At 45.2% G+C, this 25504-nt stretch overlaps 2 protein-coding genes across 6 annotated transcripts in view; one reads left to right on the plus strand and one right to left on the minus strand.

Annotated features, from left to right (window-relative positions):
* STK38 (serine/threonine kinase 38) overlaps positions 1-14326 on the plus strand; it is a 42982-nt gene extending 28656 nt beyond the window's left edge. For both annotated transcript variants that reach the window (XM_039235274.1, XM_039235273.1), the window contains exons 8-14: positions 2511-2613; positions 3424-3485; positions 9063-9180; positions 10432-10555; positions 10758-10853; positions 11986-12080; positions 12546-14326. In XM_039235274.1, coding sequence (XP_039091205.1) covers positions 2511-2613; positions 3424-3485; positions 9063-9180; positions 10432-10555; positions 10758-10853; positions 11986-12080; positions 12546-12676 — 729 coding nt within the window. In that variant the 3' untranslated portion in view covers positions 12677-14326. The remainder of the gene's footprint in view (positions 1-2510; positions 2614-3423; positions 3486-9062; positions 9181-10431; positions 10556-10757; positions 10854-11985; positions 12081-12545) is intronic.
* A 3568-nt stretch (positions 14327-17894) lies between these two features.
* The window catches only part of KCTD20 (potassium channel tetramerization domain containing 20), a 37062-nt gene continuing 29452 nt past the window's right edge, over positions 17895-25504 (minus strand). For all 4 annotated transcript variants that reach the window (XM_039235279.1, XM_039235278.1, XM_039235280.1 and 1 more), the window contains 3 exons: positions 25163-25360; positions 23089-23199; positions 17895-21533 (listed from right to left, as the gene is read on the minus strand). In XM_039235279.1, the coding sequence (XP_039091210.1) occupies positions 21241-21533; positions 23089-23199; positions 25163-25360 (602 nt within the window). In that variant the 3' untranslated portion in view covers positions 17895-21240. The remainder of the gene's footprint in view (positions 21534-23088; positions 23200-25162; positions 25361-25504) is intronic.

Genomic DNA, 25504 nt, shown 5'->3' on the forward strand with positions numbered 1-25504 from the left:
AGCAGGGGAGAGTCAGAGAGAGAGGGAGACACAGAATCCAAAGCAGGCTCCAGGCTCTAAGCTGTCAGCACAGAGCTGGATGCGGGGCTCGAACCCACGAACTGTGAGATCATGGCCTGAGCCGAAGTCAGATCCTTAACCGACTAAGCCACCCAGGCACCCCTCAGATGTATGTTAATAAAGCACTGGGCCTGCTTTGTGTAGTTGGGTTCACATGCCTTGGTCCTGTGCTCCAGATGCCTTAGTGCAGGTCTCATTGCACCCTGTAGTCTCTGTTCAGGTCCAGCAAACATATTGAAAGCCAAGAACTTGGGACCTCGATGTAGCTGAGGAGGAGTGGGGAATGCTTTGAGGTGCAGATTTACTCTCTACAGGATGCCAGCCCAGACTTGTAGAGAAATGTTCTCATAAGCAAGCTCATTTAGGTGTTCAGCCACTCAGATTCTAGAAGCAAAAGTGTGGATGATTTGAGTTCCTGCCACATACCTGGAATACCTGCAGAATTCCCTGAAAACACAGGCTTGCATAGCATTTGCTCCAGGTACTGCTTTTTAAGACCCCCTCCTTTCTTGGAGGCATCCAGGTGAAATATAATTTTGAGAACTGTACATTAAGCTCTGTCCCTTGACTTGTACAACAGGTTATTTGCAGATCTGAAAAACATGGTAGTAGGTTAGCAGCTCAAAGCTGTCTTTGGCAGTTTACTTTGTTATGCATATGTACACGCATGGGTACACACACACACACACACACACACACACACAGGGCCAAACCTAACTGGGTTTCTTCAAAACAAAATCAAAACTGGCCCATCTGAGCAGGGCTTCTGCAGCCTCCTGTATGCTGAGAAGTTTGTATATTAAGGCCTAAGGATGTCCTGAAGGAAGATGGATAGATAGATCCATGGATCCACTGATCTATAGATAGATCACTGATGTTGAAGTCTTTGGCCACATCACCTCTTTTTTTTTAAGTTTATTTATTTATTTTGAAAGAGAAAGAGGGGAGAGGAAGAGAGAGGGGGAGGGGAAGAGACAGAGGGAGAGAGACAGAATCCCAAGCAGGCTCCACACTGTCAGCACAGAGCCTGACGCAGGGCTTGAACTCACAAACCTTGAGATCATGACCTGAGCTGAAGCCAAGAGGCGGGTGCTTAACTGACTGAACCCCCCGGGTGTCCCTGGCCATACCACTTCTAAGTATATGACCTTGAGCAGTGTAGATCCCTGAACATCAGGATTTTCTTCCCTATGTTTGGTTTTATCTCCTTATCTCCTTGAAATTTCACCACCCCAAGAACACCTGCCTCTTACTTAGGGCTAGCTATGTGCCAGGCACTGGGCTGTGAGCTTTACGTGCGTTAATTCTCATCATTCCTACCAGGAATGTATCATTATCTCCATTTTCCAGATGGGATCAGGGGATTGGAGAGAGTAAGGTAATCCTGGTCTGGGGAGAAGGAACATGGATTGATTTCTGGCTTTGGTTCTGCCATTTCACCAGCAGGCCATTTAATGAGTCTGAGTCAGTGAAGTATGGCTTAGGAGTTAGAAATGGATGACACATTTGAAGCATGAGGCCTGGCTCAGAGGAGGTGTGAGTGCTCCTTGAAGAGTATGATGAAGTCAGACACTTATGACTGAAATACAGCATAGCAACATTTGTCAAGAACTGTGCAGTAAAGTTCATTCTCTTGTCTTTGGAATAATTCATTCCTTGCAATGAAACCATTCAAGAGGCAAAGAAGTTCTATGAACAAAGATTTGTTTGTTTACTCATTAACAATTGTTTATTAAGACTATCCTCTGTACCATGCGTGATTAGAGTTGGGGACACAGACCCTATCATGGGGTGCTTATAACCCACATTACATGAGAGGGAGGAATTAGACATAGAATAAACATTCAGTATTAGGAGGACGGTTAGGTAAACAGTGATGTACTAAGTCATTTGAATACACATTAAAAATGGTGATTTTGAAGACCGTATAGAAACACAGGAATATTTGAGTGTATTAGTTTAAGAAGTAGTAAGAATATCTTTATTTTATTTTTTTAAGTTTATTTTGAGAGAGAACAAGCAGGGGAGAGGCAGAAAGAGAGAGGGAGAGAGAGAATCCCAAGCAGACTCTGCATATCAGCGTGGAGCCTGACGTGGGGCTTAAACTTAGGAACTGTGAGATCATGACTTGAGCTGTAACCCAGAGTTGGATGCTTAACCGACTGAGCCCCCCAGGTGCCCCAAAAAGTAGTAAAAGTATCTTTAGATGCCATGGAGAGTTCAGCTATTTTGGGAAGTTTATGTTTGGACAAAAAGGATAATACTTCTATTAGTGTAAACGGATTTGGGGTGATCTTTTAGAAATTTATTTTTTATTTCTCTCTATAATCAAAAAACAGACAGCACACTTAGTGGCACTGTAGTGGGTACTCTACGGAGCTGGAGAGAATAGAATGTCTGTTCCGCGTTCATGGATGCTCCTCCATTCCCCTGTGTCCTCTTCCCCATAGGGCCACGTGAAGCTTTCTGACTTCGGCCTTTGCACAGGACTGAAAAAAGCACATAGGACAGAATTTTACAGGAACCTGAACCACAGCCTCCCCAGTGATTTCAGTAAGTGTGAACAGTGATGTTAGCCTTTTTATCTCTGACCTGGGCCTCGGAGAGCTGTTACCCTGGTAACCAGAGTGAGCAGAACAGATTAGGAGACTCTCCCAGCATGCATGCATCTAGAGAATGAAGATACCTTCTCAGGTGTGCCTGTGGTGTTTATTGTATGCAAGGCAAGATGAGTGCTACCAAATGTATTAAGGCTGATGTTGCAAAGAGCCTTCTTTGGAGCTCTACGGAGAAGGTTACTGGGGGTGACTGAGCCAGGCAAGCAAGAGTAGTAGAGGAAAACATCCTGGGGCCAGCTCCAGATTACACTTATCCTAGGTGCTTCTTTCTGTTGTGGCAGAAAGAGATGGATCTTTATGAGTGTTGTTTTCACCCCAGCCCTGTCACACCATTGAAACTGTGTGGCACAGTGACAGTTTATTCTGGAGAACTTACTCCAGACATGTATTATAAGTTCCAGAGTCTCTGATTATGTACCAAGTGCTACTCTTGGAAACTTGATGGTAGTTTTGAGAAATTATCCGTGTCTGAGGTCCACTTTGAGACCTTTGCTTCTGATGAAACTATACCCCCGTAATTCTGATGAAGGCCTGGCCACGTGATCCACATGACTATGATTCTGTGAGCTAATGCTTCAGGGCCTTAGATTGGGGTTTACAGACTTGCTGGAAGTGTTATCAGAGTTTCCGATGTCTGGGCAGAAAAGCAAGATTTCAGGGCTTCATGTGGCTTGAACCAGAGCCTAAAAAAGTAGTAAACATACCTGTTTGAACTTTGGTTAGAACTTGTTCTCTCTACTTTTAGCTTTCCAGAACATGAATTCCAAAAGGAAAGCAGAAACCTGGAAAAGAAACAGACGTCAGCTAGTAAGTAATATCTGTGGCTTTTTAAGTGCTGCAAACCAAGTATGGATAAATTTTTGAAATAGGTACATAAATTTGCATTCAACAATGTTTATAGCACATCTATTCCTTGCTTTTAATATTATCTTGATAGGACACTGTCATGTCAGTGGAGCCAAAAGTAATCTCTTGAAGGAGGGAAGATAGTGTTGGATTGTTTGGGTTGTGACATTTTCAGCAGAGGACCACATTTTGACCTTTTATGTGGGTGACAATCCCTTTCCTATTCTGCGTGTTGCCTGTTTTTATGGTGGTAAAGGGGTCACATTTAAGCTGGAGGTCTCTCAAGATGAAACCAAGTTACAAACACCTACCCAGAGCTTTAAGACAGTGGTTCTCACCCTTTTACAGTTTTGATTCACTTAGGCACATCAAGATTCTTCAGTTCACCTGTCCCACCCTTTCCTATCTTGTGGTGGAAAAGAGAACTTAGTAATAAAAATTGGAGAGAAGTTTAAGGGAAGTGCTTATAATTTACTTTATAAGTAATGAAGTATATACAGATACAATTATGTCCTACAAGCTTAAAAATAAGTAACATTATTGGATTTACCTTGATAGTATGTTGGAAGTTATTTAAATAGTAGAGGTTCACCAGTGAAATGTTGCAGTCTAGGCAAATTTTATTCCAAATCATTCATTTATATTTGAAGTGCAATTTGTATGTCCCAGTGTCTAGTTTATGGAAAATTATTGACCAGAGATAATAGAAATGTGTATCACCGCATACTTAGGCTTTGCTAGAAACCCACAGCAAATGAAATAAATGATGGTAAAGCTAAACTAACAGTTGGTCATAGAAAGCAAGAGTAGCAACTGTGGAAAATGATGACTAACTTGGAATGGTGGCCATGCACATGTATCATCTAGAAATGGCAGCACCTCTGCTAGTCGGTGTATACAGCAGTAACTTGGCGGGTTTGCCAAATAGTGTGTTTCAGTCAGACTTCTTATTCTTAGTAAAACACTGAATCAACATTCTCTGTAGTATCTTTAATAACTCACTTAGTAGGTCACTGGTAGTAGTTGCCCGTCATGGTGAAAATGGATTCCTGTCAGGTTGTTTAAGAAAGCATCAAAAGAAATTGCATTTTTTATTTGATGCCTATCGGTAGGCCTCAGACCATGCTATGAGTGTAATGAATCTTTTTGTTAAACTTGGGCCCTGGTGGAGGCATGATCTTAAACCAAACACTTCTGGAGATGTGGTAACTGAAATTCATCTTTGGTATCTTTTATCTAACATTAACTTGGGGGTACTTAAGGTTGGTACAGTCAGTCACATCATAGTCTCCTTTCCTTAGGAACTCTGATATTCTTTAAGTGTCTCAATTCTGAGTGTGGTGGAAAAGCTGTTTACCTAGCTTGTTGAGGATTAGGAAATGCCAGGAACAAATTTGATCAGATGCTTTTATTTGGTCTCTCCATAGAGTAGTAGATCTTAACCTTGGCTGCACATCAGAATCACCTGGGGGACTTCAGAACCTGTTAATGTCTACGTCCCACTTCCAGAGATTGATTCAGTTGGTTTTGGGCATATAATCTGGGTATTTGATTTTTTGAAAGGACTCTGGGTGATTTTATTGTATACTGAAGGTTGAGAGCCTCCACTAAAGAGACCTTTTTTTTAATTTTAAATGTTTTATGTATTTCTGAGAGAGAGACAGACAGAGACAGAGACAGTATGAGCAGGGGAGGGTCAGAGAGAGAGGGAGACACAGAATCTGAAGCAGGCTCCAGGCTCTGAGCTGGCCGTCAGCACAGAGCCCGACGCGGGGCTTGAACCTGAGCCGAAGTCGGACGCCCAACCGACTGAGCCACCCAGGCGCCCCAAGAGACCTTTCTTAAACAATAGCTCCTGCATTATTGGGAAACTGACATTTACCTGTGTTTTGGAAGCTAATGGAAGGTAAGGGCTCGTCTTTTTAAAACTTTTTTTTAAAGCAAGCCAGGGTTTAACTTTTGGCCACTGGGCTAAAATATTTATATTTGCTTTTTTAAGTAATCTCTGCCCAACGTGGAACTTGAATTCACAACCCTGAGATGAAGAGTTACATGCTCTACCAACTGAGCCACCAGGTGCCATAGTCCCTGGTTTTATAATACAAATCTTTTAACAAATAAGATTTACTTAGCACTTGGCTTTTCTGTAATAAATCTAGTTTCTAAATCGAAAGATTTCTGTAGTTTCTTAACCTTTATAATTAGAATGAAAATATTCTTGAGGAGGGTCCAGTCCATATCTCAGATTTTATTTTTACTTATTTATTTTAAAAAATTTTTAATGTTTTTTATTTATTTTTGAGAGAGACAGTGTGAATAGGGGAGGCTCAGAGAGAGAGGGAGACACAGAATCGGAAGCAGGCTCCAGGCTCTGAGCTGTCAGCACAGAGCCCGACGCAGGACTCGAACCCACGAACCGCGAGATCATGACCTGAGCCGAAGTCGGACGCTCAACCGACTGAGCCACCCAGGCGCCCCTCATTTATTTATTTAAAGTTTTTTTTTTTTTTTTTTTGAGAGAGCACATATACGTGCATGTGTGAGCAAGGAGTGGGGCAGAGAGAAGGGAAAAGGAGAGAGAATCCCAAGCAGGCTCCAGGCAGTCAGCGCAGAGCCTGACATTGGGCTCTATCCCATAACCTGAGCTGAAATCAAGAGTTGGACGTCTAAACAACTGAGCCACCCAGGCACCCCCATGCCTCAGACTTTAAAACAACTGGCATTTATGTTATTTAATATATGTATTTAAAAGAAAGCAATGTAAAAAAAGAAAAATACAATGTACAATTTTATATGGAAAAAATGGATTTCTGCGTTACAGTATACACAAAAATAGATTGTAGATGGAAAATAAAACTTGAAAATTTTTAGAAGAAAGTACAGGGCAGTATATTCATGATCTTGGAGTAAGAAAGGATTTTTTTTTTTTAATATTAAGATAAAAGAAGTACAGATCATAGGGGCGCCTGGGTGGCTTAGTCGGTTAAGCGTCCGACTTTCGCTTAGGTCATGATCTCGCGGTGCGTGGGTTCGAGCCCCGCGTCAGGCTCTGTGCTGACTGCCAGCTCAGAGCCTGGAGCCTGTTTCAGTCTGTGACTCCCTCTCTCTCTGACCCTCCCCTGCTCACCTGTCTCTCTCTCTCTCTCCTAGAAATAAATAAAACATTAAAAAAAAAAAAAAAGAAGTACAGATCATAAAACTTGATTTTACTACTGTAAAGGAAAAAGCCCCTTCTGTATACTGAAAGACATAAAGAAATGAAAAGATAAGCCACACGGTCCCACTGCTTTGGGATTATCTTGTAATTCATGTGTATGCCTACAAACCAGCACTTCTGCTCCGAGTCAAATGGTCTGGAGCAACTTTCACTTGGGAACCAGGAGCCATGGATAAAAATGTTCACTGCATTTTTTAATAGCAAAAAACTGGAAATAACCCAGTGTCCATAGACAGGAAAATGGTTACATTGTGGGATCGAATATTTTACAGCAGTGAAAATAGTTGAACTACAGCTGCATGTGACATCATGGGCCAATTTTAGGAACAAGACATTGAGAAGAAAAATAGAAGACTGCATGTAGAATGACACCATTTTTACAAAACCCCAAAATAAAACTAAGATCTCATGAAGAGAGAGAGATGTGGGTAAAATTAAATTTCTTTTTAAAAGCCGAGGACTGATATGCAAAATTGCCCTGTGAGGTCAGGTTAGGAGAGGCGGGGGGACAGAAGGGAGAGGACATTTAGCTCTGAGGACAGTGGGAATAATTCAGTTCTTTGGTTGAACTTATAGTTTATTCATTTTTATTATTATGCTTCATTATTTGATAATTACAGATTTTATGTATATAACAAGTATCACTTAAAAATGATAATCCTCACACTGGGAGAGAAAGTATTTTCAATATGTAGAACTACAAAGGATTAATTTTCTGAATCCCGGGATTAATGCCATGATTCATAAAGAATTCCAGTGAATCAATAAAAAAAAAAAAAAGATAATGCAACCAAAAAGACGAATGGGCAAACAATCAGAATGGGAATTCATAGAAAAAAAGACCTGAGTGGCTAACTAATATATGAATGCATGTTCAAGCTCCCTAGAAATAAAGGAAATGCAAATTAAAACAGTAAGATCCCATTTCGTGTTCATCAGATTGGCAAAAATGAGAAAGTCTGACAAAGCCAAGTGTTGATGAAATACGGAATACCAGGAACTCTTCCCCACTGGGGATGTTTAAATAGGCATAACCCCTTTGGAGGAGAGTTGGAAGATGTCTGGTTAAGTTGGAGATGTTCATAATGCAAGACCCAGGGGTACTGTTTCTGGTGAATCCTCTAGAGAAATTCTCACTGTAGTGCACATGAGGTGTCACAGCAATTTTACTCAGGTGTTGTCATAGTGAAACACTGGAAGCAACAGAAGAATGTATTAAAAAAACACTGTGACATTTGTATAAGGGACTAGTCCACAGCAGTGAAATGGGCAAGCCAGAGCTTCGTGAATAAATCACACAGTCATAATGTTAAGTTAAAGCAAGTTGTAGAATAATGAAGCACCAGAGGAAACCGTTTATTAAAAAGTTAAAATGTTCAGGAAGTAATACTGCACCATTTATGCAAATATTTATACAAGCATAGCACATAACAACTTCAGGGTAGTTTTGACTTCAGTAGGAAAGGAGGGAGGGATCTGATTTTAATTGTTTCTGTAGTTTTGTGTCTTCAGAAAAATTGATCTGCAACAAATATGGCAAATTACTAATCTCGTTAGTATGGGCAGTCTGTACCCGTATGTTGTATTGTCTGGTTTCCTTTTTTATTGTATGTTTGCAGTATTTCATAGTAAATATTTTCCAAAGACAACACAGGTATAAGTTTTTATTTTAGAAGTTCTATAGTATCAAAAGCACTTAGATAAGAGCCTTCTGTGTTGTAAACCCTCAAATGCTGAGCACAACGGAGGCTTTGAGTGTACTTCCCCCTAATATTAATAGTCCTGGCATAGGACATAGATTACTTGAATTTAGAAAATTTTCCTCTATGAACTATTTAGAAAGAGGGAGGATTTAGACAAGGTATTTAATTTTCCAGCTGGGCTCTGCCACTTAACCAGTCCTGAGCCTGTGAAAAAAGCTGTTTGGGGAGTTAAATTTTTTTATCTGCAAAGTTGGGCCACTAAAGCCCTCTTTACTGAGCTGTGTCGGGACTAAATAGGCGCATGAGCATTTAGGTACAGAGCCTGGCGCTCGCTGGGGCTCAGTAACTTCCAGCACTAGTGCAGATGGACACCTGTGTCCTGGTCGGCAGTGGGCTTTGGCTATATTTAGGAACGGTCTCTCACCTCCCGGAGGAAGCTTGACTGTTCGTTCTGGAAGTGCTCTGGCAGATCCAGCTTTCCAGTAAGCTCCAGGGCCATCCTGTTCCAGCAGTTTGTGGGCAGCCGTAGACTGTGTTTTGCAACCTTTGGTCCCTAGAACAGAACTCTCAGCACCCTCTGGCCTGCTGAGCGTCCCTGATGTGCGGTACCTGTTTCAGGCTTTCTCCACAGTAGGCACTCCTGACTACATTGCTCCCGAGGTGTTCATGCAGACTGGGTACAACAAGCTCTGTGATTGGTGGTCGCTTGGCGTGATCATGTACGAGATGCTCATCGGTAAGTCGCATGCTTTCGGAGCACATTTTCCAAGCGGCCAGGGAAGGGGCCCATACTGATCATCAACTGGTTCGATTAGGGGTGATCTAGGCACTTTCCCTCCTCTTGTCTTTCAGCATGAAGTTTCCATCAAATGGCCAAGTATATTCTCTGGTCTCCTGGCGTCCTGCGGTTGCTTTGCTGATCATTTATTCTGTTTTTCTTTTACTTTTCATCCTTTCCATCTAGCGGCTCTTTTCAGTCCCTGGCATCTCGTAAACATTCATTGTATGCAGGGAACCTTAACTGGGCCGTGCCTCACATACTCTTTACTTTTTTGCTGTCCCCTTCCGTTCTCTAAGCCTTCAAAGCATGGAATCCTCGATCTCTCTCCCTCTTATTTGAATGGTGTGTCTATGTATTTAGGGAACACTCCGGCGGGGCGGGGGGGTGGTGGCCATATGCCCGAGAACACTAGAAGAATAAGTGTACTGTGGCAGTGCTGAGGGAGGGAGTGTGTGGATGGCTAGTGTGGCCTCTGGCAGCGTGGTCTCCGGAAACGCGGGGTGGATGCCCGTCCAGGCGGATGTAATCTGTGTGGAGGGCACGTGGAGTAATCTGGTACGAGTGTTTATCCTCTTGCTTATAGTTTTCAGTAAGAGGTATGGGGGGCACTTTTAAAACCTGTGGTTTTTTTTCTTTTTATGTTTATTTAGTTTTGGGAGAGAGAGAGAGAGAGAGAGAGAGCGAGCAGGGGAGGGGCAGAGAGAGAGAGGGAAATTCAGAATCTGAAGCAGGCTCTGTGCTATCAGCCTGACGTGGGGCTCAAACCCACCAACTGGGAGATCATGATCTGAGCTGAAGTCAGACGCTTCACCGACTGAGCCACCCAGGACCTCCCTATGTTTTTTTCTTCTCCGCGTTGTATGGCACGTTACCTGGATAAGGCTATTCCTGGAACGGAGTGATGTTCCATTCTTTCCTCTCTCCTTCGGACACAGGGATTTCCACGTGTGCCTCGCGCTGTTTGTCCTCCCCTCTCTTCCCAGCTTCAGCTGGGCGCTGGCTCCTTTGTGGTGCCGAAGCACAAATTCGTTTTGGGTTTAGGAGCTTGAGGGAGAATGAGAAATTAGTTCAGATGTTTTCTGGAATGAGTGGAAATCCTGTGCGTGTCATGGAGGGTTGAAGATACATAGAATCATGTTGAGGATACTCTCAAGCAGATTCAAAGTTCTGGGATGTAAAAGCTCCCAAGTGCCTTTTTTATCACAGGCTACCCACCGTTCTGTTCTGAGACCCCGCAAGAAACATACAAGAAGGTGATGAACTGGAAAGAAACTTTGACTTTTCCTCCAGAAGTGCCGATTTCTGAGAAAGCCAAGGATCTAATTTTGAGGTATTAGAGAACATCTACCCCAGCCTCTCACCCAGGCTTTTTGACATGAGTGAATTCATTTTTTTTTTTTTAATTTAAATCATTACCTGGGTCTGCCCCCTGCTCTCTCCCATTCCTCTGTTTAAAAAAAAGGGGGGGGCGGGGGGAGAGTTGTTCTGAAGAGATTACTTGAGGTATGCTGAAAGGCCTCTGTGTTTTCCAGATTCTGCTGTGAGTGGGAACATAGAATTGGAGCCCCTGGAGTAGAGGAAATCAAGAGTAACTCTTTTTTTGAAGGCGTTGACTGGGAACATATCAGGTATATCCATAAAGTTTTCGGGATTATTTCAGAAAGTCTGTAATTAGCTTAATACTAATTTAGAAACACTATCATCGGTAAGCTGTGTAAGGGAAGAGAGCTTCTCAGAGATTCAGGGTCTCTCCTTACTTTTTGTTCATGGTGAGGATTGGGAGCTGGGGCTTCCTGTCAGCCATGGGCCACGGGATATGGGGAGGCCAGCAGTTATGTCCAGAGTGCAGTGAACTTCGGGTTTCATGGTGAAGGGAGCACCCGAGAAGCACGTTGCCCTTGCTCTTACTGAGAACCCACCAACTTCTCTAGTAATGGGGGCCACCAGCAGGGCTGCCCGCCCACAGGGAGATGCAGAAGAAAGGAGGGGAAGGGGGAGGGGGTGGGGTGGGAGGTGGATGGAGGTGGCCACGGTGGCGGTCGTGGACCACAGCCAGTGGCAGCAAGTCCAGCACCGCCTGCCACTGTCCGGGCCTTATACTCACCTTGGTGGGTTGCCAAACAGAAGGTGGAGACAGGTCATGTTTCATTGTGTTAGGATTTGCATTCTTGTGAGTTTTCCCTCTGCCTCAGCTTCTTTATTTGTTGACAAGCTCTGGTAGAAGGACCCGCAGAGCGTCTCATGAGGGAGCACCCAGAAGGTTAGTTGCTCTTTTTATAGACAGGGCAGGCCGTGAGGGGAGTGCATTCAGTTTAGATTTTAATTTTTCCTCATTGTTTTTGTCTTTCTTCCCAGCTGTGAATAATTGTTACTTGTATTTTTTCATTTTGTTTGGGTGGGTCAGGCGGCGTGGCAGTGTCCCAGGCTTCTCAGAGAAAGTCAGCGCTCCCTGCGAGCAGGTAGTCTTCCCAGGTCAGACCAGGGGGCTTTTTAAGTTTATTTTGAGAGCAAGCGAGCCAACACAAGTGGGAGAGGGGCAGAGAGTGAGGAAGAGAGAATCCCAACCGGGCTCAGAGCAGAGCCCGAGGCGGGCTCAAACCCACGCACCATGAGGACCTGAACTGAAACCAAGAGTCGGACACTTCACCGACTGAGCCACCGGGTGCCCTGACCTGGGGGCTTTTTTGGAGAAAGACCTCATTAGCTATGATCCATGTGATTACTGACCACGGTCATTTCTGACGTGTCTGTTCTTGGCAGAGAGAGACCCGCTGCGATATCTATCGAAATCAAAAGCATTGATGACACCTCAAACTTCGATGAGTTTCCAGAATCTGACATCCTTAAGCCAACAGGTAATATCACCAGCACTGCCTCCTCCTGCCTTATAGGTACATTATGTCCGCCCCCATTCTGGGTTGTGTTTACAAGTCAGGTAGAGGAACCTCAGTTCTTCCGGTTCTATGAGGGTTTTTCCAGCGCCAGTGCTGGCAGCAGCGACGCCTTGTCGAACAGAGCATGAATACAAGCCTGTGTTTGATCTGGATGAGTAAATCACAAAGGTTTGTTCTCTCTTTTTATTTATGAAATTAAAGGTTAGATAATCTGAAATGACAGAGTGGGGAAAATAAACCTTGTATCTGTGAAAAGTAGGAGGTTCAAAGAACATAGGCAAATAAACGCAGACAACTCGCAGAGTGAAAAACAAATTCTTCCCAAATAGAAACTCTGGTATCTTCTTCAGAGTGTCAGGTCCTCAGTACTGAGTAGTCCATTCGGGTAAGGCCGTGAATCAACTCTCGCATCTATTTCTTTCCCAGTGGCTACAAGTAATCACCCCGAGACTGACTACAAGAACAAAGACTGGGTCTTCATCAATTACACATACAAGCGCTTTGAGGGCCTGACGGCTCGGGGGGCAATACCTTCCTACATGAAAGCAGCAAAATAGTACCCTTGAACTAGAACCCTAAATGGAGCAGAGTTCTTTGTACAACATCGCGGTTTTCCTCTCACACGCTCTTTTGAGTTTCCAAGAAGTTTATGGAACCCGCCAGTGTGTCACGGCGCACTCCCGCCGTGTGATATAGGTGGAGGCTCTCCCACACCGCGTCGGAAAACCTGTCGGACAAAGACGACCATTTCTGCTGCATCGGCCGTAAACAGCCGTACTGCTGCTCTAGAAGCCCCGTGAGCCAATTTGATAGAGGTTTTAAAAAACTTGTTTTCCTAAGTTCATCAGAATGAAGGAGAAAAACAGCCATCCTCAAACATCATTGAGATTGTAACACGTACTTACTGAAGATCAGCCAATTTCTGTGATTTTTGCGACAGATGTGCTTTCTGCCAAGCCCACTAAGTATTTCTTCTCCGTGACAGCTCAGAGTTCCGTCGTGCTGAGGAAATAAAGCAATAACGAAAGCCTCGGCGCCAGCACTCGCCGAAGGAGACACCACCCCCTGTCCTCGGAGGGGCGGGAGGCAGTTCTCTCTGTGCCGCGGCTGCGTGGCCGGGCGGGTGGCCGGGCGGGTGGCCGGACAGCCACCACTCACGGTGCACTTTATTTATGGTACTAGGATACAGACCCTCGGCCCGGCGAGTCTCCCCTCGCGCCCGCCTCAGATACTCCCGCTGCTTTTCTGAGTGTTGAAGGGGGACACCAGCTCCATCTCTTGTTGCTCTGAGACGGCCTGGAAGTCACGGAGCCTTGCCAAGGATGCCAGGTCACGCGGAAAACCGTCACTGTCCCTTCATGGCCGTATCGGAAAATCCCTAAGACGGGCGTCGTCGTGGACCCGTGACAGCCGCCAGCGGGAACTCGGCAGGGAGAGTCCGGGCAGAGGCAGGAGGTCTGGAACCCTCTTGGCTAAGGTGCTTCTCCTGCTTGGTCTCTGGAACCTCCTTGGACTTGAAGGAAGCAGCCCGGTAGAAAGCGCAGAGCCAGCCTGTGAATCCGTGTGATGTTTACTCCTCAGTCCTGACGCAACCGCCCTCTCTCTCTGTCGTTCTCTCCCATTTAAGTAACCGTTTTGCCTTGGAATCACGATTACGAACTTTTCCTTTGCAGATGCCTTCCCGGGGGTGCCTCTCTCCACCCGAAAGGGTAGCCTGCGGCTCTGACTGGCCAGGCCTCCGCCGCCGCGTTCTCGTGAGAGACCCTCGGACTTGTAGCACGAAGTGCCTTTTCTTTCACAGCTGCCACCACCTTTAGAGGAATTTTGCCGCATCAGAAAAACGTGGAGGCTCCATTTTAATGCATTATTTTAAAATTTATGATAACTCTGAAAGCAACGTTTGCACCTGTGCGGTAATTTTGCCTGTCGCCAAGCGTCGTGGCCGAGCTCCAGCCAGGAGTCTGCTTTCTGCCAGGCTTGAGGTTCAGAGCCACTTGACAATATGTCCTAGCTTAGCCATTCAGAGAGGAAAAATGGGGTAATATCAGAGTTACGCTAGTAAATGAAACTGTTTTGGGTTTTAATGTCTTAGAAGGAAAAAAAATATATAGGGAAGTATTCACTTTGGATAAAGGTAACGTTTGCCCCTTAATCTTTCATTCATGGTCTGTTAGTGAAAAGGAAGTAAATGAGATTCTTTTGTGTAACTGGTAGTGTTTTTTGTGTCACCAAATAGCTGACGTTTTGGTCCCCAGGGGTTTTGCGAGTGTGTGTGGTCAGTGCACTAGAGAGAAGCGGATAGGAGCAGTGACTGTGTGTGGGGAGTGGTGGTGGTGGGGGATTAGTTTTGGGGGAAGTGCCCACATCTTAAAGTTCTCAATAAAACCGTGTGAAAACAGCGTGAATCCGAGGTGTTTTAAGGCAAGCGTGGCTTGTAACTCCCAGCGGCAGAGTGCCAATGGCTTCCTCTATCCCGTTTGCCTGCAGCCCACGGGACACTGCATCCCTGGATTCAGGCAGAGGGTTTTCCTGTCTCAGGGAGGCTGGGACCTGCTTTCTTGTCCCCTGAGAACGAGTCTTTTGAATTGGTGTTTGTAGAAGGAGACAGGCTTCTGTTGGCCCTGAGCGTGTGCTGGGCTACACGGAGGGCTCTCCCCCCACAGCTAAGCCAGGGGCAGAGCTGCTGACAAGGCGCCCTTTGTTCAGCTGTTTACCGGGTCTGGGGTCTACGGGGAAGTTCCCAGCCTCCCGGGAGGGGACTTCTCTACCCTCCAGGTCCACCAGGGCAGGAGTCCCACCGGATCCGCCCCTGGGTTAGGGAGAGGAGCCTCAGAAAGAGGCGGGACAGCAGAGGCCATCCAGGGTTAGAACTGCAGCCAGAGTGTGTGTCGTCTTTGCAAAGCGTAAGGGTTTCAGGAAACAGGTCAGGAACCGTTGGCTCAGGGTTGGTCCTGTGCACAGATAGCTGTTTCCTGCTCTCGCAGGGGAGTTAGAAGACAGGACGTATGTACAGCATACGGAAATGGGACAGTGCTGCTGGCATTCAGTCTCCTCTTGATTCAGGAGTGCATCGGGATTTTCTTCCGTCCCCATTTTTCTTTAATTTTGTAAAAATAGGCTCCACACCCAGGGTGGGGCTTGGGCTCAACCCTGAGATCGGGAATGGGATGCGCTAACGCCTGAGCCCACCAGGTGCCCCCCCGGACCGGTCTCTTTTTACCATTCCCTTCAAAAGTTAGCTACGGAGGAGTCCTTCAGGGTTAGTATTCAGGCTCTGAATAGCAGATGGCAGGTTCAGGACTCCTCTATACGGCAGAACAGGAGTCGTCTGCCGCACCTGCTGCTGCCTCTTGGAGTCGTTTCCTTGGAAAGCAGTTTGGGTTCCACTTGCTCCTGTTTGTCTCTCCTGGCCCTCCATGTCTAACCCAGATGGTATTTTTTTCTGGAACGCAGAAAGTATTCAGTGAACAGTAGGTGTCTTCCCTGGAATGAGCTCTAAAGCCAGCGCTGACTGAGCCACCTCCACGATGCTTGTTCAGGCACGTTGTCAGAGAAAACCCCTTGCCCACATAACGCTGAGGTCCGTCACATACAGAGCACGGCGCCAGGCCCTCTGGGAGCGCACCAGGGAGCCTGCCGGGCAGCTTGGGAATTTCCACCAGGTGGCTTACTGGCACCCAGCGCCAGATGTACGGTCGCGACCTCAGCGCCGGTGTCACGGCACTGTGAAGCCGACTTGAAGCTGCAGGGGGCGGGGCTGAGCAGAGCTTCCGGGAGAGGTTAAGTAGCGGGGACTCGGTGACTCGGCAGAGGCCAGCGAGCAGTCCGAGAGTGTGGCGGGGGCGTGGAGCCGGCGTTCCTTCTGGACACCGCAGTTGCCGTGTCACTTCCCCGTCTCCCCCTCCCACTTCACCTCGCTCACCTCACTTCTGGCCCTTGTATGAAACATTAATTACCTTGTATTTATTAATTACCTTGTGCATGAAGCCTACTAGTATCCATTGCACAGTCCTTTCTCCCGGCCCTGGTGTCCTGACTGCCACATCCATTGGCTTCCCTTCGGGCCTCATCTTGACCAACCCGCTGTACACGCACGGCCTTACAGCCAAACCAAACCTCTCTCCCCACCGGACTAACTACTTGGTAGTTCCTTTGCTAGCACCCAAATGCTGGTGCTTCTCCGAGCAATGCCTTTGCCTTTGTTTTGTTCATGTGATCTCAGTGATCTCTCCGACACTGTGACTTCAACTGCCATTTCTGTGGTGAGGTCTTCAAAGTGACCGACTTCCGAGACCCATCCCCAGAACTCTAGACCGCGGAGCCAAGTGCCTGCTAGACACCACTGTCTGGAAGGCCCCCTCAGGCTCAGGTGAAAAGCCGTCCAGACGGAGCTCCTCTTACGTCTGTTACCTTTTTCAATTTATTTTTGAGAGCGAGCACGCACACACACTCAGAGGAGGCAGAGTGAATCCCCAGCAGGCTCTGTCTGCGCTGTCAGCTCAGAGCCTGACGTGGGGCTCGAACTCAAACTGAGAGATCAGGATCTGAGCCAAAATCACTAGTTAGACGCTTAACTGTCTGAGCCACCCAGGCACCCCTCAGCTGGAAACTTCTTACACAGTTCCTGTCAGTAAACAGGCACAACTCCGGGATGCATCCATCTGTCCCAGCGGCGCCTTCATTATTTCTTACTGAGTGTACTGCAGTGGCCTCTTAGCTGACCTTTGTCCCTGCTCTCTCTCAAGTCTACTGCCCTCCCTGCTGCCACAGAAATTCTTTCAAATTTCAAGTCTGACCAGGTCATTCTCATACATGAAAAACCCTTTAGGGCTCCCAGTAGTTTCGATCACGGAGACCAGACAGCTTTCAGATACGAGAGTCCTTCCTTACTCTGGCTTCATCTCTGCATCACCCCATCTTCCATGCTGTCAGCGGTTCACCTTTGCTCGTAGAGTTGAGTTGGCCTGGACTGCCGCCTCTATGCATATTCATGGATCCAAAATGACAATTTTCATTCTTTACCCTTTGGTTCATGGGTCACTTCCAGAATCCTCTTGTGAACACTCATGGCAAAAACTGGCTACTCCATCCTTCAGGGTGTCCTGAGTGGCCTGGACTGCTCGAGGTTTCCCCGGTTATAAAACCCCCCTTGAAGAGGGTGTCCGGATCACTGCAGTGCTTGCCACAGAATATACCTAACGGGCCACGTCTTCAGAGCATGTTCTTAACCTCTGCACCAATAAAGGCAGGCCTGCTAGGGAGGTGGTGGCTTTAGCCCCCCTTTTAAAAGTTTTATCACCGGTAAGCTCCGGGGTTAAGTGAGCTGAGGAAGCTCCACAGACACGGGCCTAGAGTAAGGCCACACCGCAGAGACCAGAGGAGGAGCCGCCAGCTCTACAGCAGTGCTCCCGGGGGGGCCTCTCATTCCGGCCATGGTTCCTCACTGGTTTTAAACCAAAACCAGAACATAAAGTCCGTGAGTTTTCTTACCTTTCAAACTTACATTTGGCTTTGTGGGGTCCTACTTGGTTGGATTTGAGGATTCAGGAGGTCCTGAATTCAAGTTAACCAGGAATTCAAGAAGGTAAACTACCAGGGTTCTGGAAACCTTGGAGTTCTAAAGAAATAGGGCGGGAAAGGCACACACACAGGCTCAAAGTGACCCCAAGGCCCCACACGAGGGAGAGGCTCTGTTCTGGGCACTCAAGGAGCTACTTCTTTCAGTCCCTTTTAATTCAACATCTTGACTTGTATTTTCTGCTAAAAAACAACATGGACACAAATGATAATATTTTATTATAGAAAAAGCATCCCAAATACAGGATTTCGTAAACACTGGTTGGTGAACAAGTGCAACTTTCAGAGTAAATACAAAATAAAGAGGTAAAACCTACAAGCATTTTGCCTTTAAGAGAAAAATGTACTGTTCTTCTGCAGAGGTGATCCCACCCAGAGCACGAATGTGGCTCCATCCCTACCAGTGAAGGCATCAGATTCCCTTTCTGAACTCTTATGCCCATTTGGACAATCTCAAAATGATGGCAAGAAGTGGCACTGAATAAATTACTAAAATCCCTTGATTTTTAACTTTCTATTGACTTCATAAAAAAGATTTCCTTATCACCCTTTGACAATGAGTTAAAAAGCCTCTGCTCTGATTGTTTTCTGCAAATACATCCATCCTTCCTGGGCTTATTCCACAGTATTTTCAGACTTGTATACATTATGTATCATACTGGTTTCCTGGAATTTAACTTAATATTGGCTGTTACAAATTGTGCAGTAAATCTAGCTACTTTCTAGTTTCCTTACCATTTTTGCGGTCTTTTCGATACTTTTCCTCCACTTTGGAGAAGCCATTAAGTAATCTCACCAGACACATTTTAATGCTCTTTGCCCACTCTCCAGCTCAATGCCAAATGTTTCCTAGTCAAAAATACATGGTAATGATGCATTAAGAAACTTAGATTCCAAACCTCAAATTCAGGTTTATCTTGGCTTGCTGAGATACCTCTGAGTAAGGCGGTCTGAACAAAAACCATCTTATTATGAAGATGGTTCTATATAAACAGCCTGGCTTACTTATTTAGGCACTTAGAAAAAAAACCAAAAACCAAAAAACACCAAACCTGAGTTCCACCTTTATTAGATAATACCTCTTACCCAGCTGGCCAGTAACGGCCTCTGAAGGGACTGACGGCAACCCAGCCACTGTCCCTGCAGGGAACGCGTGGTCCTGCCATTATGGAATGTCCTGGCCCCGGGAACAAGCAGCTATGGCTAAGGGGAGCCACCAAATTACAGTGATGCTGAGCTCCAGGCTGGGAGGGTGGAGGTGCAGGAGAAACCTCCCTCTCCCCAAGAAGGGACCTGTAAGCTCCACTTTTCCCTTTGTTACCACCATCTAGGGACACTGGCAGATTTGCCGATACAGGTTTGAAGCTCACTCACCCCATAGGTTGGAGCCAAAAGCACGTTAACCCAGTCTGGGGAGAAGACAGACCTACTTCTGGAAAGCCTGAAGAAATGAATCATTTACACAGAGCCACGTGTTGAACACATGCCACACTTTCCTGCCTGGCTGTTTACCTCAGCAAGAACTACGGAGTTTTAGAATATTAGTTGCAGCACATTTACACTTACAGGTTAATACATAAGCTGTATAAGAGGAGTTATACTTACCAGACTACACAGTTAATTCAAACCTCCTCTGTGATGGCATGGAAATCAACTGATCAGCATAAAGGAAGCACCATTAAACAATTATCTGGGCTGGTCAATTAGTGGGTATGAATGTAGTACTGTTAAGGTCAAAGCCAAACCTGACAAATGAGTCCATGAGTTTCACAGACCTAAAAGTACCCTCTGGCCACAAAAAACACTGACCCTAAGCTTTAATCCTTGCCATCAGCCTTACAAACTGGATGCCAGTGGTAGTCAGAAGAACTCTGTAGGTGGGAGATGGCTCAGTTTAACTCCTTACTACTACTTTTTTTTGGGAGTCATGAACAGAATTGATTTCCACTGTGCTGCTGGTTCCATGCACAGAGAACACACTTCTTACGAACATTCTTGGTTCTTAAAGCATGGAAAGAGCAGCTTTTGACATCCATCTGACTGGACTTTTGGAGGACTAGGACAGTCAAGATGAAATCCTCTACCTTGTCCTATGGGATCTTATGGGAACGGAATTTAAGAAAACTAGTCATGTTATCTGAAAGAGCTTGAAGGAAACTATGTACCTCACTGAAATTTGTGAAGAGTAAAGGTTCTGGGTAGGTGATAAGACCGACCTTTACCACAAAATGGGAAACTCCCCAGACACTTAACATCTGGCTCTAGACTTGAAATTTAGCTCTGCTACTAGCCTGGGGACTTGAGGGGAAATGGGTCAGTACTTCGGGGGAGTGATCTCGTTTGTCCCACATCATGCATTATTAACATAGAACCGACAGATCGAACAAAGTTACTAAGCATAATATCACTTCCACTCATCCTTGCTTTGGGGATGACAGTAGTATGGTTTTTTACGCAGTGTGAGCAGTGTAACTGGCTACTTCAAAAACAAGTATCCTGATATCCAAAAAAAAAAAAAGTTCATAGTATGAAAAGAATATACCAAGAAAAATCCTGCACGGAGACCGAGCCTGTGAGGTGATGTTTCTTCCCCACTCAGCTTCACCCCAAATGTCCCCTTCTCCGGGCTTTTAGAAGTCTTTCCATTGAGAAACTGAGCGCTGCTGGGAAATTTATCTCCTGAAAGCCTTTAAGGTTTCCCAGCCACACCCACGGCAATGTGCTGCCCTAAGGGGAAGGCCTGGGGCTTCACACCAGATTCCGAGCAGGGATAATCAAAGTGGCTTGATTTGGAGAGGTTCTTCTACTTGAGTTGTGAATTTCACTCCAAAGGATAATTCCAAATAACTGATTTGTGTAAGCTCAAAAACTTCGAACCTAAAAAGGTTTCATAAACATTGTTATGCTATTACTGGAGTTCCCGTGGTTTCGAATTATTCATCGCATTAATGAAAAACAAAACTGAATTTAAACTCTTATGAAATTTCATTTTGGACTTTCTGATGAGAGCCTAGGTCTTCCGGACGCAATCTGGGCACAGAGGCCACCAGGAATGGCATCTTCATTAAATCCCTAATGAGAATCCCATTAGCGCCTGGTTGTGGAAGCTAGAGATTGTCTCTCTTTAAAGTCTGGTCCCATTGCTGCTGTCATTAATTTGCCTGGTATGAAAAAAAAACAAAACAAAAGCCAAGAACAGAGTATAAAGGATGAGGACTGCTTTGATGAATATGAGGCAACAGGAGTCTTGACTTCCTTTCCTGCTTTTTGCAGTTATGCAAAGACTCAGTAAACAGCACCAGACCCAAAAAGTTCAAGTTACCAGGGCCACTGCGAAGCTGGTATCTTATTTACCAGTGAGTGCTCTTCATCCCCTGCTGGAGGCACAGACTTCTCAGTAAGGAAAAGGACACACGTTATCTGTGAAGGGAGGGCAAGGGATGGAGAAGCAGGTCTCCCACACAGGGGAGACAGACCACGGGGAGGACCGGCTGTGGGCGCCCCAGAAAGAGGAGCTCTGAAGAGGGTGTGTCCACAGCTGGCCCTAATCCTGAAAGTCATTAGAAGCCATCTGAGAAAGTGGGGCATTCAGCCGGTCAAGTTCATCCACTTGGGGTGGGTGGTGCATTAGGATCTCCTGGTCCTCTAAGACACCTTCTCCAGCAGCTACCAGATTAGTGAGGGATTTGCTTCGGACACACTGGAAATCCACATGACGACTCTTCCCTTCTTCCTTTTCCCATGACATCTGGATAAAGGGGCGCTGCACATAATTATAGATTACTTCAGACCGGCCACCAGGTCTTCTCTTAATTTTTTCTTTACAAGTGGGATAACCTGAAATAAAGCAAAAGGCCACGCTCACGACTCTAGGAAATTGCTCACTCCAGTTTCCATACTTTCCCTTCCCTTCCCTAACCACATCATTTTCCTCCCAAATTCAAAGACTGTGCATGAGAACCACTGGGGAAACGACCTCTGACCGTGCTCTGCAACTCCTAATCCCCTACATGTGCACTTCGCGCCTATCCAGGTGAGGAGGTCTCATCCTTCGGAAAGGAAGTAACAAAAATTCTATCCCTTCTAATGGCACAGTGAGTAATTTCAGAAGCTGTTAGTTCCTGGTAATAACACCACAGAACTACTGCTGAGCCACAGCTAACTCCACTCCTCTAATTCTACTGCACAGAGAACACACTGTAGGAGAGGTAGTTAAGAAGGTATGTAATGTGTAGCCTAAAAAAAAAAAAACAGGAATGTTGCCTAAAAAATCTGAGAGGCTATTACATGGAAATAGGAGAAATCTTACTCAGAGTAGCTTCAGAGGCTAGAACTAGAAAGAAGACAGGAGAGAGAGGAAATGATCTACTAGATCTTCTAGAAGAATATTCTAATGGTAGAGCAGTTGATGGCCTCCTCTGGGAAATGGACTCATCCTTATCACCCTGCTTCAGGGGTTCCCAGTGGCAAAGGAGTGACATAGTGGAAAGAGACTGTTAATCTCAAAAATCTCTTCCAACTTGAAATTCCAACCTAAGTCAGACACAATGAAGATCTGATGGGCTGGGCTCTGTGGGCAAGACTGAGCAAGAATAAAACCATACTCACTCATGGAAGGGAAACTAGAATGGCTTCGGCATTCTCTGAGGATCAGAGTCTGAGACCCTTCCGTGGAGACCACCGGTTGGGAGTCACTGCTCATGACCATTTATTTATAGCAGTTCTATCAACACATACAGACATTCCTCAAAGGTGTGTGATGGAAAAAATTAAACTTTTGAGTCTCCAGGCTACAGGCTGGTTCAGAAGGACCCTTCCAGATCCCAAAAAGACCCTCACCAAGACATGGTGGAATGGCCCTCCCACCTGGGGAGTCCACCAGTGTCCTTAGCCCTCACTGCTCTTTGTCTCGAAGCAGTAAGCTGGAACTTATTCCTGCAGCTCTTTTAAAGCATTTATGACTAGGGGCGCCTGGGTGGCTTAGTCGGTTAAGTGTCCGACTTTTGCTTAGGTCATGATCTCGCGGTTCGTGGGTTCGAGCCCCGCGTCGGGCTCTGTGCTGACTGCCAGCTCAGAGCCTGGAGCCTATTTCAGAGTCTGTGTCTCCCTCTCTCTCTGACCCTCCCTTGCTCACGCTGTCTCTCTCTCTCTCTGTCTCCTAGAAATAAAATATTAAAAAAAAAAAAAATCATTTACGACTAGATATAAGATGAAAAGGAAATGTAAGGGTAAATAAAAACAGGAATCGTTCAAAGGGGTAGGAATGTGGTTTTCATATGTGCCTATTCTCTAGGTCCTCTGGAAGCTGAGTTTTAAGAACATAAGCTGTGCCCATAGGTACAACCTGCTCCGTGAGCCAAGTGAGCAGTATACTAACTGGGATGTTTATTACCTTCAATTCCAATGCGAATGTTTTTCAGGCCCCGCTCCTTTAACACTGTTTTAGCGACATCACGATTTTCAATATATTTGAAGAATCTATAGAGCTTGGAGCTATAAAGAACTGGAAAAAAGAAAAATTGGGTTAGTCATGGAATAAAGACTTCCAAAACAAAAAAAAAAAAAAAAAAAAAAAAAAAAAAAAAAAAAAAAAAAAAAAAAAAAAAAAAAAAAAAAAAAAAAAAAAAAAAAAAAAATCCAGTTGGATCACAGATTAAATGTTAAGTAATAGATCAAACATAAGAAAGAAACCACATGAGAAATTTTTATCGTCTCAGGGTGTGGAAAACCTTTCTGGGTACCGCATAAAAGTCAGAAGCCATAAAATAAAAACTGATACCTTAGTACATAAAAAACACCTCTGTGTAGCCAAACCACCTTAACAACACTAAAAAGACAATCAACTGGGAAAAATATCTGCAGCTCTTATTACAAAGGGCTAATTTCCTTAATATATAAAGAGTGGTCACAGAGCTTTCAGAAATCACTGAGTAAAAGTCTAACGATCCATTTTGTAATGGGCAAAGGCAGAAATAAAGTTATAGAAAAGGAAATTAAAATGGCTCTTAAAAACGAAAAGATGGGGAGAGTCTTGATCATGAAATGAGAAATGCAGATTAAAACTTTCAAATGAGAAGCAATTTTTTACCTACCAGAGTGGCAATGATAAAAGTTTAATGAAACACTGTTTTGGGGATGGTGTGGAAAACAAACCTGTCATGTTGTTTTGAGAGTGTAACATAGTTCAACTTCTGTGGAGGAAAACTTGGCAACATATATCAAAATTATAAAGGAACAATGCTTTGGCACAGAAATTCCATTTCTAGGAAAAATTTTTTAAGAAAGATTTTATTTAAGTAATCTCTATACTCAACATGGGGCTTGAACTCACAACCCCGAGATCAGAAGTTGCAGGCTCTACTAACTGAGCCAGCCAAGCACCTCTCTACAGGTATCTTTCTATAGAGATATACACGTGTGAAAAGACTATGTTTAAAAGGATATTTATTGGGGTGCCTGGGTGGCTCAGTCGGTTAAGCGTCCAACTTCGGCTCAGGTTATGACCTCACGGTTCATGGGTTCGAGCCCCGCGTCGGGCTCTGTGCTGACAGCTCAGAGCCTGAAGCCTGCTTCAGATTCTGTATCTCCTTCTCTGACCCTCCCCTGCTCACACTGTCTCTCTCGGTCTCTCTCTCTCAGAAATAACACATTAAAAAAAAAGGTTATTTATTGCAAAGTCATTTGAAATTTATAGCTTAAATCAATACCAGAGCTAGTTAAATCAATTACGGCACTGCCACACAGTGGAATACCATATGACTATAAAAAGACGGTGGAAGGTTTTTATGTAAGACATGGTATTGGACAGTCTGTAGAATAGCATATCATTTGAAACAAAAGGAAACACCATGTATATAACTGGTTACATACAAGCACTGAATACACTGGGAAGATATAAAAGAAACTGAGAAGGAAAATTGGGTAGATGAGGCAGGGATGGGATCAAGACTTTTCAATGTATAACCTTTTGTACTTTCTGAATTTTGGGGCGCCTTGGTGGCCTGGGGTTAAGCATCTGACTTCGGCGCAGGTCAAGATCTCGTGCTTTGAGAGTTCGGCCCCACATCAGGCTCTGTGCTGACAGCTCAGAGCCTGGAGTTCAGATTCTAGGTCTCCTTCTCTCTCTCTCCCTCCCCTGCTCATGCTCTCTCTCAAAATTAAACAAGCATTTAAAAAAAAAAAAAGGGTTAAGAATGAAACAAATGGAGAGAAGAATGACACCACCGATTAATGGCCTCAGTATCGCCTGTATATTGCCACAGTATTAGACACCAGGGACAGAAGTGGGAGGAATAATAATGTCACATAAGCAGCATAAAAGTTAGACGTGATCATCCAGGTGAGTGTGCTCACTGCCAGCTCAACAGTGAGAGTCACATTGGGTCACGGTGGGTGTAGGATCGAGCTGCTACTCTGGGTGGCATGTTTCCTGCTGAAAACATGTACACCGTGCAGGGGGCTCCTACTTTGGGAATATTCCTCCCCCATGGGAGGGGGGTGGTCTTCATCCCAGTCCACAGAATCCTCATCCGTCAGCACGACGATGTGGCACTCTCGCTCCCCTTTCTTGGCACAGCCCACCATGATGGGTAAGATCAGCTCTTCAAGGTAGTGGTCAAACTGCTTGTGGGCGCCGTCGTTAGATAGCTCATGGAGTAAAGCGCCTGGGGAGAGAAAAGGCAGGTGAACGTCCTGTCTGCCCAAATGCAGAGATTACCCAAGTGGAAAAGACTATGAGGTAACGGCAGCTGTCCCAGAGAAGTTTCAGAGAGGCAGCCCATTTTAAAGGCAGAAGCTGTGTCTTGCTT

This window comes from Hyaena hyaena, unplaced genomic scaffold, assembly GCF_003009895.1.
Source record: "Hyaena hyaena isolate Hyena2069 unplaced genomic scaffold, ASM300989v1 scaffold_96, whole genome shotgun sequence".
Classification (NCBI taxonomy): domain Eukaryota; kingdom Metazoa; phylum Chordata; class Mammalia; order Carnivora; family Hyaenidae; genus Hyaena; species Hyaena hyaena.